This window comes from Dermacentor variabilis, chromosome 4, assembly GCF_050947875.1.
Source record: "Dermacentor variabilis isolate Ectoservices chromosome 4, ASM5094787v1, whole genome shotgun sequence".
NCBI lineage: Eukaryota > Metazoa > Arthropoda > Arachnida > Ixodida > Ixodidae > Dermacentor > Dermacentor variabilis.
In genome coordinates this window covers 67,546,224-67,560,300 of record NC_134571.1, presented here as the reverse complement: position 1 = coordinate 67,560,300, position 14,077 = coordinate 67,546,224, and the positions used below count along the sequence as shown (strand labels likewise).

The window sequence follows — 14,077 nt, the reverse complement described above, 5'->3', positions numbered from 1 at the left end:
TATCCCTTCCTGAAGCCAGCCTGTTCTCTTGATTGAAGTTAAGCGCTGTGCTTATTATATTGGAAATTATCTTGGTGAATATTTTATACAATACTGGAAGTAAGCTAATGGGTTTATAATTTTTCAATTCTTTAACGTCTCCCTTTTCGTGGATTAGTATAAGTTTGGCGTTCTTCCAGTACTCTGAGACCCTTAGGTCGTAAGACATTTCGTATAAAGGGCCGCCAGCTCTTCAAGCATGATGTCTCCTCCATCTTTGATTAAATCGGCTGTTACTCCATCTCCACCTGCCGCTTTTCCCCATTTTATGTCTTGCAAGGCCCTTCTAAGTTCATCACTAGTTATAGAAGGAGCCTCTGTAACCTGTTCATTACTACGTCGAATGGAGGTACCATAGGTCATCTGGGTTATAAAATTATTCGCCTGATTTTACTATACCTTCGAAATTGATGATGATATTACCGTGCTTATCTTTCAGTGCATACATCTTGGCTTGTCCTATGCCAAGTTTCCTTCTCACTGATTTCATGCTGCGTCCATTTTCTTACTGCTTCCTCACGTTATAATTTCGAATATCCCTTACTTTCTCCTTGTTGATCCGTTCTGACAGTTCTGCGAAGTATATCTGATCTCTTGAGTTAGACACTTTCAACCTTTGTCGTTTCTTTATTAGGACCTTCGTTAGTCGAGAGAGTTTACCTAGTTGGCTTATTAGTCTATCGCAAAGTAGTGTGATTATTCATAGGGATTAGTGTGAATCCTTCGCTCTAAAGTAAACAACTTTAGAACTGTTGTGGAAAATATCTGTGAGTGGTTGAAGTTAGTGACATCATGTACCCTAAAGACAAGTAACGTCACGGAATCTTGCTTGATTTTTTATGGTATGTCAGGAATTGTTATAGCCAGTGAAGAAGAGTCCATGTTGAATATTTTGCTCTCGTTCAGTTAAAGAGCCACTGAGTTAAATAACTAAGTGATTTCGGCGCGGCTTAAAAAAATTACAGTATTCGGAAACGGTTTGCATATTTTCGGTTTTTTACAGCATTTTGTTTATACATTCGGGCGAGGGCCCATCCAAATGATCTTTTTCGCACAGGACAGCAAGAACAAGTCGCATGTGTGCTTTTCACTAATTTTCCTTCACTGCTGGGCCCCTATACGGCCCCAATTATTGATCGGTTCGCACTACTCCAGTCACTAAGGCCTCTCAGGAAACTAAACCTCGTGCTCCCGTATCGTCATCGCATTAAATACGCACTGAAGTGAACTGCTTATTCACGGTAATCTGAAACTGTTATATCATGCTCAATGGTATCAAATCTAGCGATGAATATTTACAGCTTTCATTTCGGCTATTGGGCCTTACCTTTATGTCCTACAGCGACTATAGGCTTTATCTAAGGAATATCCTTCTATTACCATTGTAATCAAAGCTAGCATTTGCAGAGTTCTGAGCAGCAGAGTGAGGGCGCGTTTGTAGACGTTATCGCGATACATGACAAACGCGGCCCATGACACAGGTCATATACTGCCAGTGTTGCGGCAGGCCTCACACAAGTCTAAAATGAAAACACATGATGGCCGGCTCCACCACCGGAAGAGATATTATAGGACTCCCCCCCCTCCCCCCCCCCCCCCGCAAAGGTCTTACTTGTCTCGTTCTATCATTGAAGTTAATGAAACTAAGTTGTCTGCTTTACCTCCCCAAAGCTGAACAGTGGGTTATCAGAGACGTCGTGGTGGATATAACTCAGGATTTTTCTAGACAACCTAGTATCTTTTTACGTAGCCTGTTGCAGAGCACACGAACGTTTTCCATTTCGCGGTCATCGGAATGCGACCTTAATATGCAGAAAACTAAAGTAATGCTTAACAGTCTCGGGAGAGAACAGCAATTTACAATAGGCAGCGAGGCACTGGAAGTCGTAAGGGAATACATCTACTTAGGGCAGGTAGTGACGGCGGATCCGGATCATGAGACGGAAATAATCAGAAGAATAAGAATGGGCTGGAGTGCGTTTGGCAGGCATTCCCAAATCATGAATAGCAGGTTGCCGTTATCCTTCAAGAGAAAAGTATATAATAGCTGTGTCTTACCAGTACTCACCTACGGGGCAGAAACCTGGAGTCTTACGAAAAGGGTTCTACTCAAATTGAGGACGACACAACGAGCTATGGAAAGAAGAATGATAGGTGTAACGTTAAGGGATAAGAAAAGAGCAGATTGGGTGAGGGAACAAACGCGAGTTAATGACATCTTAGTTGAAATCAAGAAAAAGAAATGGGCATGGGCAGGACATGTAATGAGGAGGGAAGATAACCGATGGTCATTAAGGGTTACGGACTGGATCCCAAGGGAAGGGAAGCGTAGCAGGGGGCGGCAGAAAGTCAGGTGGGCGGATGAGATTAAGAAGTTTGCAGGGACGGCATGGCCACAATTAGTACATGACCGGGGTTGTTGGAGAAGTATGGGAGAGGCCTTTGCCTTGCAGTGGGCGTAACCAGGCTGATGATGATGATGATGATGATGATGGAATGCGACCGCCGCAGCCGGGGATCGAACCCGCGACCTCTTGCTCAGCAGCGTAACGTCATAGTCAGTAAGATGCCGCGGTGGGTCACATTGCACATTGATGCAGTTAGTAATTGTGATAGGTTAAGTTGAGAAACCTCAGCACAAAACACCATAGGATTAATTTTGGGACGTCACGAAAGCGTATAAGAAATTCTTTAAATATAATATGATGGCGTTTCTGCGAGAAAAAGAACCAGATTCTGAAGACACCCGCCGAGTGTGGCGCCATATACAGGGTGTCCCAGTTAATTTTAGCCAGAGTTAAAAAAAATGCAAATGCCACGTAGTTGCACAAAGCAAAGGTAATGTTGTTTGTGGCCGCTCGGAGATACTCAATGTTTTTCATTCCGCCTAATTAGATAATTATTCTTAATTATTTAATCAACTTCTCAAATGTTATTAGATGAAAAGTGTCAATGAGAAAATTGTAGAGCGACATGAAAAACTCCCGATACTGCTTTCTGTTGCTCAATACGCGCTGCATAAAAGTGTTCTTAAAACGGATCGAGATAAACCAACATAGAACAGTCACATCTACCTGAGTCCGTAGCTGATAGAGGGCGTATGCGGGCTCAGCCAGCAGCCGTTGGGGATGCAGACAAAGTTTATGCCTTTGAAGAAGTCCTGCTTGGCGCTCGCCTCCAAGTAGGGTCCCAGACCCAGTGAGCCGACTTCCTCCATGCTCTCGACAAGGAACTGCACCGTAACAGCGACAGAGTGTGTCAGAGCACACACGCAAAAAAGAAAACCTAGAAAGGCTGAGCAAGCTGTTTGGCCTTCACTGCGAAGCAAGGAGGTGCGACAGCCATATTTATTGCCGTCTACGCAAAGATTATTGAAGCGGCATGTGGTTTTTGGTGCGCGCCAGATCCCTCCTGCAGTGCTTCTTTTGTGTGCTTTTAATTTGTCATTAGAGTACTGTACTTTGCGCTTCATCTGGACATGTCCTCAAGAGATCATAATGCTAGTTTGTTCGGACGCTCGCGGCTTCTTGTCTATTACCGAAACCTGAAAATAAAATTGTGGGGTTTTTACGTGCCAAAACCACTTTCTGATTATGAGGCACGCCGTAGTGGAGGACTTCGGAAATTTTGATCACCTGGGGTTCTATAACGTGTAACTAAACCTAAGCACGCGGGTGTTTTCATACTCCGCCGTCACCGAAATGCGGCCGCCGTGGCCGGGATTCGATCCCGCGACCTCCGTGCTCAGCAGCCCAACACCATAGCCACTGAGCAACCACGGCGGGTCCGAAATTTGAAGAGAACCAGGCTAGCAGGTAAACGAGATGAATCAGTTACCGCATGGTAAATTACTCCATAGCATCTGTAATTTTTTTTTAGGTCTTGCACATACACCTTGACTTACACTTCATCAGACACCAACCACCCTCTAGTGACCAGATAGACTGAAGCCTTTGCAGTCTTTCCAGAAGACAGGCTAACGTCCGTGACACTAGACAGGGCTGCAGACTAGCGAGTAATTCAATGAGCTGGTCAAGCAAAACGAGTTTCTTCAGGCGAGCTATCCAAACCAACGTCAATCTTGCAACTCTAGCCGAGCTCTCCATCTTGAATAGGTTTACGGCAGCGCGATTAAAAGACAGGACAAAAGAAGACACATAGGGACACAGGCGGTGCTTTTTTTAAATCGCACACACACAACAAACGCACACTGCCTTTTAATCGCGATACCGTAAACCTATTCAATATGCGTTACCAACAAGCACACATTGCAACCCTCGGGACCTCTCCCGTCGATGGTTCACCTAAAAGTACGAGTGTTCACATTTTAGGATCGTTCACAGTAAGTCAACACGATGACATGCCCCTGCTTGTGGTCATACCTTGAGATTGACGGGCGAAGCTTTTGCGGCGCTCTTACGGAAAGCGTAGAGAGCTCCGATCCATGCGACCAGGGGACCCTTGTCGTGCGCTACGCCCCTTGCGAAGAGTCGGCCGTCCTTTTCCGTAGGAAGAAACGGGTCCGCCGTCCACCCGTCCTCCTGCGAGGTTGTCGCGGTGGAAATGACCACTTTTGTAGCGATTCCGCACACAAAGAATATCTGGACAGAAACCATCTCAGAGTGACTGTCGACGATAGCTCGATTAGCATTGAATCAATGTAGCGGCACACCGCATCCCCACCGCCGAAACGCGCCATGCCTGAGGCGTGCAAGTAGTGCAGCTGGGCTCCTTCCTCGCGCTTCCATCTACACACACACATTCTGGCACATTGTAACGGCGCCGTCGCTGCGAAGTCCACGCGTGGCACGGGTCTGAAATATGTGACGCGTGTCAGTGCAGAGCGGCACAAGCCCAGTTATCCAAGTTTGCGTGAAACTGGTGCATTGGAGAGAGGCACAAATAACCAGTATCACATACCCAGTGACCAAAGTTGGTCCGATGTTTGGTTTCGAACACCGTTCCCCTCAGCACAACAGCCCGGTGCTCTAGCCCATTAGGCCATGGAATGCCCAGGAAGCCATGTTGGTGTGAAATAGGTTAAATATGGACGGGCAAACAGACATACCGCAAGCTGCGTTAAGTTCTCAAAGAATGCCAATCGCATTGAAACCCAAAATGCTCCCGCTTATCGAAGAGTTCGTTGCGAGGGCAGTCTCAGTATCATCAGATTACGGAACAAGCGTGTGCCTTATCGCTACACATGTTCTGTCGCTCAGCTCAGCCGCCGTATTAAATACCACGGCACAAATACCAGATAGCCATCATCAACATATTTCCATCACGAGTGGCACATCAGAATTACGTACCGAGATTCCCCTGCACTGATCTATGTTTGGGAACAGGCACACAAACAAGCAAAAACAAACAAAAAGACAAATTATAAAACGAAAATATCTGCAGCGCATGTCAGCGCGCGCTGTCGTGGCTGTTAAGCCATGATACGAACGATGGGCAGTACATAAATTTTTTTGAACTTCGCCCTTCCATAGTCGGGCACACCTTAGGAAAGCGGGAGAGGCCCCGCCCAGATAACCGAAGCGAGGAAGCCGATTGCCTCCGCCCCTAAAGAAACAGTCCCGCTGACGCGACTTGGCCAAGCTCAAAGCGCGGGCTGCCATGTCTCCGTCGGCGGTGTCACCCGCCGTTTGGCCCATAACGTCAGTCGAGAGTGCGCGCTCATTGGTGGAGGCATGTATGCATACGACTTTGAGGGGCAAATGCCGCTGCCTTCTAAAGTTGTACCCGACTATATATTTGAATTTCTTTGCGGCGAGCTAAGTCTTCGTCGCGAATACTTTTTCTGGCAATGGTTAGGGTAAATTAGCGTCTAATTGTTACCATACGCCAGTGTTTCAAACAATACAGAAAAAAATATTTGTTAAGAGTATAAAAATATTTTGTTTTGGTGCGCATCGCTGTCCAGTTGCTATGTAGATATGAAATGCATTTACATCAAATTGCCGTGACCTAATTATTCGGCAAAATCGTGTGACAAAATTAACAGCTAATGAAAGACATTTCACTGCTGCGAATAAATGTTGTAAGAGGTGCACATCGGCATAACCTAGACCCACTGAAGAATAGCGGAAGCCGCCGCACGTTTTCTCAATGAAGCCCTGCATTATTGTAAAATAATTTCCTCGATTATCCACGGTCTACAGCGTTGCCGAACGATTGGCGCGTTAAATTTCTCAGTATAGAACTTGCACATTTGCAAGCTCTCTTGCATCTTCATGTATACGTTGCACAGAGTTTTACCTTGGCAAAAAGATGACCAAGGAGGGTAGATAGTTGGCGCTTCGTCCGTCCGCGTCCTTGTCTCCTTCTTCGTCTTCTTTTTTCCAGTGCAAACCTCAGCGCAACGTAATGACGAACGTGTACCAACTGGAACCTTTTATCGCTTCTCATGCACAAATATCCCTCCGTATGCCGCGGCACAAATGGCAAAACACAATCCAAGATGCGCTGCGACAGCGCTCTATAGATAGCGATCTCGGCGACTCTAAACCAACACAAAGGTGAAAAAGTTGACAAAATCAAGTTTGTCAAAGCAGCCGCATGATACACTGATAGCAGAGACACAGAAAATGAAAGCAAACACAAACTCGGTTTTTGAAGGAAAGAAACCATGTAGGCTCTACTGTGGCCCCTGCGTTCACCATTACCTTGTGCGCCGGATAGACGTCCAGGTGCCCGTAGACGCACAGGGTATTCTTGCCGGGCTCTTGACTGGTCGCGCCCAACAACAGTGGAGGCAGCGGCAGCGTGCTCCCGTCTGGCAGCTGCTGGTCGCCTAAGGGCACCGTGGTCACGTGGACGTCTTGTTCTAGCAGTATCTGCGACCCAGCGATAGAAACGGTTGCTTTTCCCGTGGCCTAACAATTTCTGCCTCATGATCAACGCTGTTCTATGATATCTCTTTGACAAATTATTATTGACGTAACACCAAATTGACAAAATATTTTCCTTCAAGGGCTTCGAGAAAAAGTGTGCCAAAGACTTTTTTGTCGGTGATGTAGCGAAACACAAGGAAGATGGGCGACATTGCAGACTTCTGTTTTCAGACCATGGGTATCCCTTCTGCAACGCCCACGCACTTTATTGCGATTGCGGCAGAACATGCCGAGGACATAAATATAATCTTGAAGGTATGTGCAGCGTTGTAATTTTTTAGGCGCTCTCGCTTGCTTTGTAGCCACCAATGCTAACCGAAAGCACTGCTAAGCAGAAACCAAACGTAATATGCGGCATTGCAAGGGGTGTGATGCTGGACACCTTGAACATGAAGGGAAAAAGATGTGCTTCGAATGACGGCTGGATCAAATTATGCGATGACAAATGAGTTAGTGTTCGGGCATGCACAAGCCGGAACAAGAGCAAACGCGCCAGCGGTGACCGAACTGCACTGTGGCACACCGCATATAGCTTCGACTGTTTCAGTTTCAGTTTCAGTTTCAGTTTATTCGTCATTCAAAAAGCAATGAGTAAACAACAAATAGTATGCAGACGAGGGTCCCAAAGTCAATGACTGCAACGGGACCCTCGGTCCTAAAAAGAAAAAAAGAAATTTGTACAAAACGTGGGTTAAAGCAGCAAAGATAAAACAAGTACAAGGAAAACAAATGAACTTAGCAATGTTAATACTCGATGCTTACGCCGAATCAACGATGCCTCTGTCATAGCTTCATGTCAAGCATTGCTGTGGGCTACGACGTACGACAGTGATCTTGAGAAACACAACGCACCTCAAGTTGATTTTGGGAAAATATAAAGCTGTCTTTTCAGCAAGCGCTCTTACGTCTGAGACTTGCTGAAAAAAAAATTAAAGAAAACAACGAAGAAGCCGCCTTTATCGCTATTACATTCATGTTTTCTAATAAAGGGGTAGAAGTGTGTGTGCATGGCGGTTCTGGGGGTTTATTCTTAGAGACGGATGCGTATCCTCCGTTCTAAATCATGCAAACGCTGCAACAGCCATTGATGTAGCCTTAGCTATTAACACCAGAATTGTCCACTTGTGTCATTCTTCAGGACATTTTCTAGTGGTTATAGTGAAAGGCATATACGACATTATATTGAGCGCATTGCGTACCCCAGTGCTGTACGTATTCTTGACTTCTCAAAGTGGTCCATGAAGCAGCGCTTTACGTATCACGCGATAAAACGGCCGCCAATGCAGTTTTCTGTACAGTTCTGGCTTGGCACTGAAGTTGAGATCAAGTCAGCCCATTATCGAACACATGCATTTGCCAATACCATTAATATTAACTAACCTAAATTTTGGTTTCGGGAGGACCATTGGCACCAGGCAGTGCTTACAAATTCGCGCACATGTATTATAGTCAATTAGTCAGCGTATTGCTGAACCAATGAACCAGCTAAAGGAGAAAAGGCCCAAGTAAACAAGAATGAGCTTGTCTGCGGGAAACTGAGTCCGGTACAGTGAGTATTAGCAAAAAAGACCTACGCGAGAAAAAAAAACAATACAAAAGAAGTGGAAATATGTAGACGCTGGAGGACACCCTTTTTGACTAAGTTCCTTATTGTTTTACCCTGTTCGTTTCTTTGATGACGTGCATGATGTCCTTGCGGTGTTCCTTCTCGGCTGACACGCTGGGGATGGCAACCAAATCCTTTAGCCACGCGAGCATCTGGCCCTTGCTTTGCTCGATGATACTGCACACATAGACATGTGTCAGCACAATACTAAGTATATGGACACGAAAAACTCTGATGGTGCGCGTTCATGACAAATTTCATTATAAATTTTCCGTCGATCTTAATGAGGTAGGCAAATTTTCATTACCTGAGTGCAGCAAGTTGGAGTAATGACAACTTGTTTATTGTTTTACGGATACGACCATATTGGCTGTTCCGTGTCAGCAAGCGACTCCAGGTTAACAGGTTCAGAAAATGGAAACGCGCTGGTTAGCTTGTGTACGCCCGTGGTAAACAGATAACGCATGATAGGGAGTTATGATCCCACGTTTTGTGATATTTGCAGGTACATATCTGCATTCACGTTGCCGCACGTAAAGCGTTTGTAGCCCCGTTTTCGCAAATGCTGTAACAGACCTATGTACTGTGCTACAACCACACGTCTACTTATTTTAGTGTGAACAAAAAAACTGTTTATGGTCTGGTGGCAGCTACGCAACTGTAGGACTACACTTCGATAACTTTTTTGTCATATTAACATCTTTCCCCTCAACCCGACCAAAAGCCGCTGCTGGTACCACAAAGTTGGAACGTGTCTTTGCAGACATATATTAACAAAATCTTGTGATTTTGACTGCACGCTTACATGCCGAATTTCATAGGCATAAATGGTGTTTCCTGGGGCGCTATAGCGTAAAACTATTCCTAACATTCCTATTCCAATTCTGCAATCAGCGCGCCGCGATTGGTCAAAAACTTTTTTGGACCACCGCCACTTCACCTGTCTGTCACACGACGTCACGAAAACCGCGATTACTCCCCATCTGATATGACTTGTACCCACTGATTATGCATGAATTGACCGAACAAAAGAAAAAAAGAAGTTATTTCTGATTCGACGCCGTTTCGCCATTAGCCCTCGGCTATTGGTCAAAAGTTTATGGGCTCCACTCACTTCACCTGCCTGTCACGCGACGTCACAAAACCGCAAAAACTCACCGCGTCAAAGTGACGCGTACGCGTTAAAGAAGCATTAATATGCCGAAGAAAACCGGATTTTCTTCTGAATAGCCGCAGGCTGCCCCGTTCCAAAAGGAATAAAAGATGGCAGCTGCCGATCGTTCAGGCACGCGCTACTCGCACATGCCTGAGAGCATGGGTTTATTTGCGTATAACAAAACTTTTGCGTGGCCGTGTAACGTTTTCGAGCACTTTCGGCACGTTTACGACCTCGCTCAGCCAACTTTTCTTTGCTGAGGATCCTTTTTAGCGGCATTCTTAACCTTCCGTTGCATGCCGCCGCAATTTTCGACGAGCCACCGCAAGCTAAGTAAGGGAAAGCGGACGGATCACAGACGCCGGCAGCCCCCCTCTTCATCCGGTTATCGATTTTCAGTGCAGTGGCTCGGCCCCATCGAATCCCTCTCCCCTTCATCGTGCTCTTCGCCTCTTCTCAGCCAGTCAGATAAGACAAGCCGCTCAGTGTAGGCAATGCTATTCGTCTTTAAAGCAAACAAAAGTGGCCTCCTATGAACGAGGAGAGCGTTTGTTTGGTCTGTTCAGACAACCCTGCGGGTCACCGCCCGATGCTTGCGTCGGCGGTTACACAAATTTGGCGTCAGGAGATTGGAATAAAAACACATTGGAATAGTTTTACGTTATAGGGCCCCTGCAAACGACTGCTTGTGTTACATTTTGTTAGGCACATTTGCCACACTATAAGCACGTTTGGAAGTAATCGCGCTATATTTACTAGCACTAGTTTCTTTTTCAACTAGTACTGAAGGTTTCAGAACACGTCCACTGGCGTCTCCATGTAACATACTATGTGAAATATGGCCAACGTTTATCTTTATCTGGCAAATACAGTCGCGTTATTTAGTATGGCGAGGAGCTGGCACATAGCTTCTTATGCCTTCGTTTATATCACTTACTCAAAGATGCCTTCTAGCTCCTTAGGAATGCCTTCGTCAACTGTTCCTGCGCCGCATGATTTTCCTGGTGCTTGAAACAATGAGAAACATATAAAAATTACAAAGAACTGCTTTTACATTTACAGGTTTGAACATACACATAGTCTGCACATTAAGCAGCGAAAAAATAAAAAAAAATACAGCTATGCAATGCAGGTGCGAGTGAATATTAGAAATGTTTTAAATGTCGAGTGCTGCGAGTGTTAGGGTTAAGGGGCTCTAAACAACTGTCGAATATCTGAAATGTCGGGAACGATATGCGTCCCATATAAGAAGATAGCTTTGAAGCAATACCCCGGACGTTTCAAAGGTACACATTTAAATAAATACTTCAAAAATTGTGTTGTTTAATAAACACGCAGTGCTGAATGCAAGTCGATACGGGCTATCTTTTTTGGGGCCTGCGTCTTCAGTACCTCCTACGTAACCATCCTGATCTGACGTTACGCCCGATTTGGGTTGCCCCCCCCCCCCCGACGAAAAAAAAAACAAAAACAAAAAACAAAAAAAACAAAGGCTGTATGATGGTTTACTTTTTAACCTCTGACAGCTGTCTCTAATAATAAATACTGAGAGCTCAAGATTCAACCGCACAATTGAAAAACATTCACAAAAAGAACGCAATTTAACATCTAGATTACGCACGAAAGCGATGAAATACCCATGGTGAGCCACAGTCCCCTCATAAGTGGACGTGCAGGAGGTAACGTTGGTGTTGCTTCACAACGCATCTGAAGAGAACTCGCCGAACTGTTTTCAGCTACCTATACCCTTTAGTCAAGTACGAGAATTTCTTTGCACGACACTTGCAGCCGAGTACGATTTAACGTCCCAGAAACTCTTACCGGTGGTATCAGGCGGAGATGATGCACTCATGTCTCAGCTGAGATGATCGACGACAGGTTCCAGCATTAGCCGTTCTTCTTTCTCTCAGACTAGAAGTGAAGACACGCGCGCACGGTTGACACTGAGTGTACTTCTTCATCGTCTTCTAATTATGCCAGTTCACAGCGTTTCGCAAATATTTAGAGAGCTTGTTGTTGGCAAGTAAAACACTGCACACGTTGGGCAAGCACATGAAAATTGCGCTAACACTGAAGTCTCCAGTCTAGATATACGCGTAATCTCGTGCAACTCTGATAGGAGAGATAGGCTACTTTACTAGACGTTACTAACGCTGCAACAGTCGGAGACGACGACGAAACAAATGAAACAGAGAAGTACAAGCGCTTGTTCTTGTTCATCTGAAGACCGCAGAAGACCAGTGAATCTAGAGCTGATAAAGTTTTTCACTCACTCACTCACTCACTTGTTGGCTGGTTGCTTTCCCTCAACGAATGGCCCGTACCCTCCGTGGGGTATTCGCCGAGAATCGGCTTAGTTAGGAAAATAGTTTGAATCTAAAAAGAAACACTAATTAAAAATTTCGAATTGATCTGTTTCTTTGGTTTCGACCTCGTAAAAAAAGATTTGCTGGGGCTTCGTTAAGGTTAAGCCTGGATATATCGAAGCGAAAATGTTCGGCGATGCTCATGGTTTAGCTTATGGTTATGTTTTATGATTTAGCCTATGGTTATGCTTACAGTTTAGCTTATGGTTATGCTTTATGATTTAGCCTATGGATATGCTTACGGTTTAGCTTATGGATATGCTTTGGTTAGCTTACGGTTATGCAATACGTGTGCCTTGTGTAGTTATGCAAATTGCTTATCAATGATCTATACCATAAGTTATGCAGGATTATTAAACTTTATTCATCATTGTTGGGCACATTGTCTTGCGATTTCTGTACAGCCATAAACACAGCTCTCTGTATCGGTAGTATCTCTCTCTTCTCCTTCCATGTTGAATGCGCACGCCTATACTCTGGCAAGCGGCTATATAGTCGGCCTCCGCGATAAACACGCGCTTGCGGCGAACGTCGAACGATGACGCATAGCGCGCGGCAGTGGCCACCTGCGCCGACTCCGAACACGCTTACGGAGCCAATTCCGGCTCTGAACACGCTTACGGAGCCGATTACGACATACGCCGGCTCACGCGAAGCGCGGGCTGTGTTGACGTGTTGACGGGCTGTGTTGAAACGTGTGGACTGGCTTAGTGAAGCTTTTCGCTTCAAAAGTCGCGTTGTTATGCTTTGAATCGCACAGAACGCGCTAATCCAATCTTTTACGTTAATAAGTAACTTATAGCTTTACAGAGACGTTAATACATAGCGAACGTTGGTCTTACACAAGTTATTTTTTTTCACTGGTAGCGCATTCATTAGGTTAATAAGGCAGAGTGAATGATGGTTGACATCTACGGAAGGCGAAACACTGCGCTAATCGTTGCAGCACGAGACGCCGATGCGTGCCGGGCCCGAGAGGCCCGAGACGCGCCTTGTCGTTTTGCGATTGCCTAGCGTTTTAGGAGCAGCCGCGATGGCGTACAAAGAGCAAAGGCAAGGGGTATGGTGAACAACAACAACAACAACAACAACAACAACAACAACAACAACAACAACAACAACAACAACAACAACAACAACAACAACAACAACAACAACAACAACAACAACAACAACAACAACAACAACAACAACAACCTAACAATTGTGAGTGAGCTGTATTTTCCTCAGCATATGCCATACTTTCCTAGCGTAGCTTTCTATTCAAGAGCCCCGATGGCCGGGGCGCAATTATGGGCTGTCAAGAGGGCCCACGATGCGGCGGTCGGGCATGGCCTGACTGTCCCAACGTGGGAGCGGCCCGCAGCACGCTGGGACAGCACGCTGAGCGGCCCTCAGGACTTTCATTAAAGTTTTGCATCCATCCATCCATCTGTATGTATTTGGTTCCTTTTTTCAAAGCCAAGCGCACGAAATTGCGTCGCAAGCAAACATACAAAAGTTGCATGCAGTATGTTGACTAGGCGGTTATAACTAGTTTTATGTGTTTCGGTGTATGCTCGTAAGGGGGGGGGGGGAGGAGGAGGGTGCTTTAGGAACCTGGGCGGCTAAATAGAAATAACACGGTACCTTGGTTTCAATAGAAAGCTCGATAGTTTTGCAGTGTGCTTCTGTGGGACTCCTAAGTATGTAATTTATTCCAAAATAAAACAGGCGAGCGTTTAAGGATTAGGTGAATATGAAAGAAATAGATTTCTTGCAGCAGCGCCAAAGTCGGCGATATGGCTTCGAATTTTGGAAAACCATCCCCGAAGGGTTGTGCACCTCTGTCGGTATAATCATGAGCTAAATACGCAACAAGAATTACGAACGGGGAAATGTTCTTTGAAAATCATAAAGCAGCAGCCTATAGTCGCTTTCCATAGAAAATTGTCGTGAACAACAAAATTTCACTATCAATGTTCTTGGAGGCAATTCGACTTTTCTGTGTAAAAAAAAATCGCGTAAAACGGAA

The 14,077-nt window shown here is 45.4% G+C and overlaps 1 protein-coding gene across 1 annotated transcript in view; it reads right to left on the bottom strand.

The window, feature by feature from the left end:
- The window catches only part of LOC142578223 (cytosolic non-specific dipeptidase-like), a 29,457-nt gene extending 17,855 nt beyond the window's left edge, over positions 1-11,602 (bottom strand). The window contains exons 1-6 of the mRNA XM_075687627.1: positions 11,519-11,602; positions 10,635-10,704; positions 8,595-8,718; positions 6,708-6,878; positions 4,422-4,580; positions 3,114-3,271 (exon numbers count right to left, since the gene is read on the bottom strand). Coding sequence (XP_075543742.1) covers positions 3,114-3,271; positions 4,422-4,580; positions 6,708-6,878; positions 8,595-8,718; positions 10,635-10,704; positions 11,519-11,549 — 713 coding nt within the window. The 5' untranslated portion in view covers positions 11,550-11,602. The remainder of the gene's footprint in view (positions 1-3,113; positions 3,272-4,421; positions 4,581-6,707; positions 6,879-8,594; positions 8,719-10,634; positions 10,705-11,518) is intronic.
- Between the last annotated feature and the right edge of the window lie 2,475 nt (positions 11,603-14,077).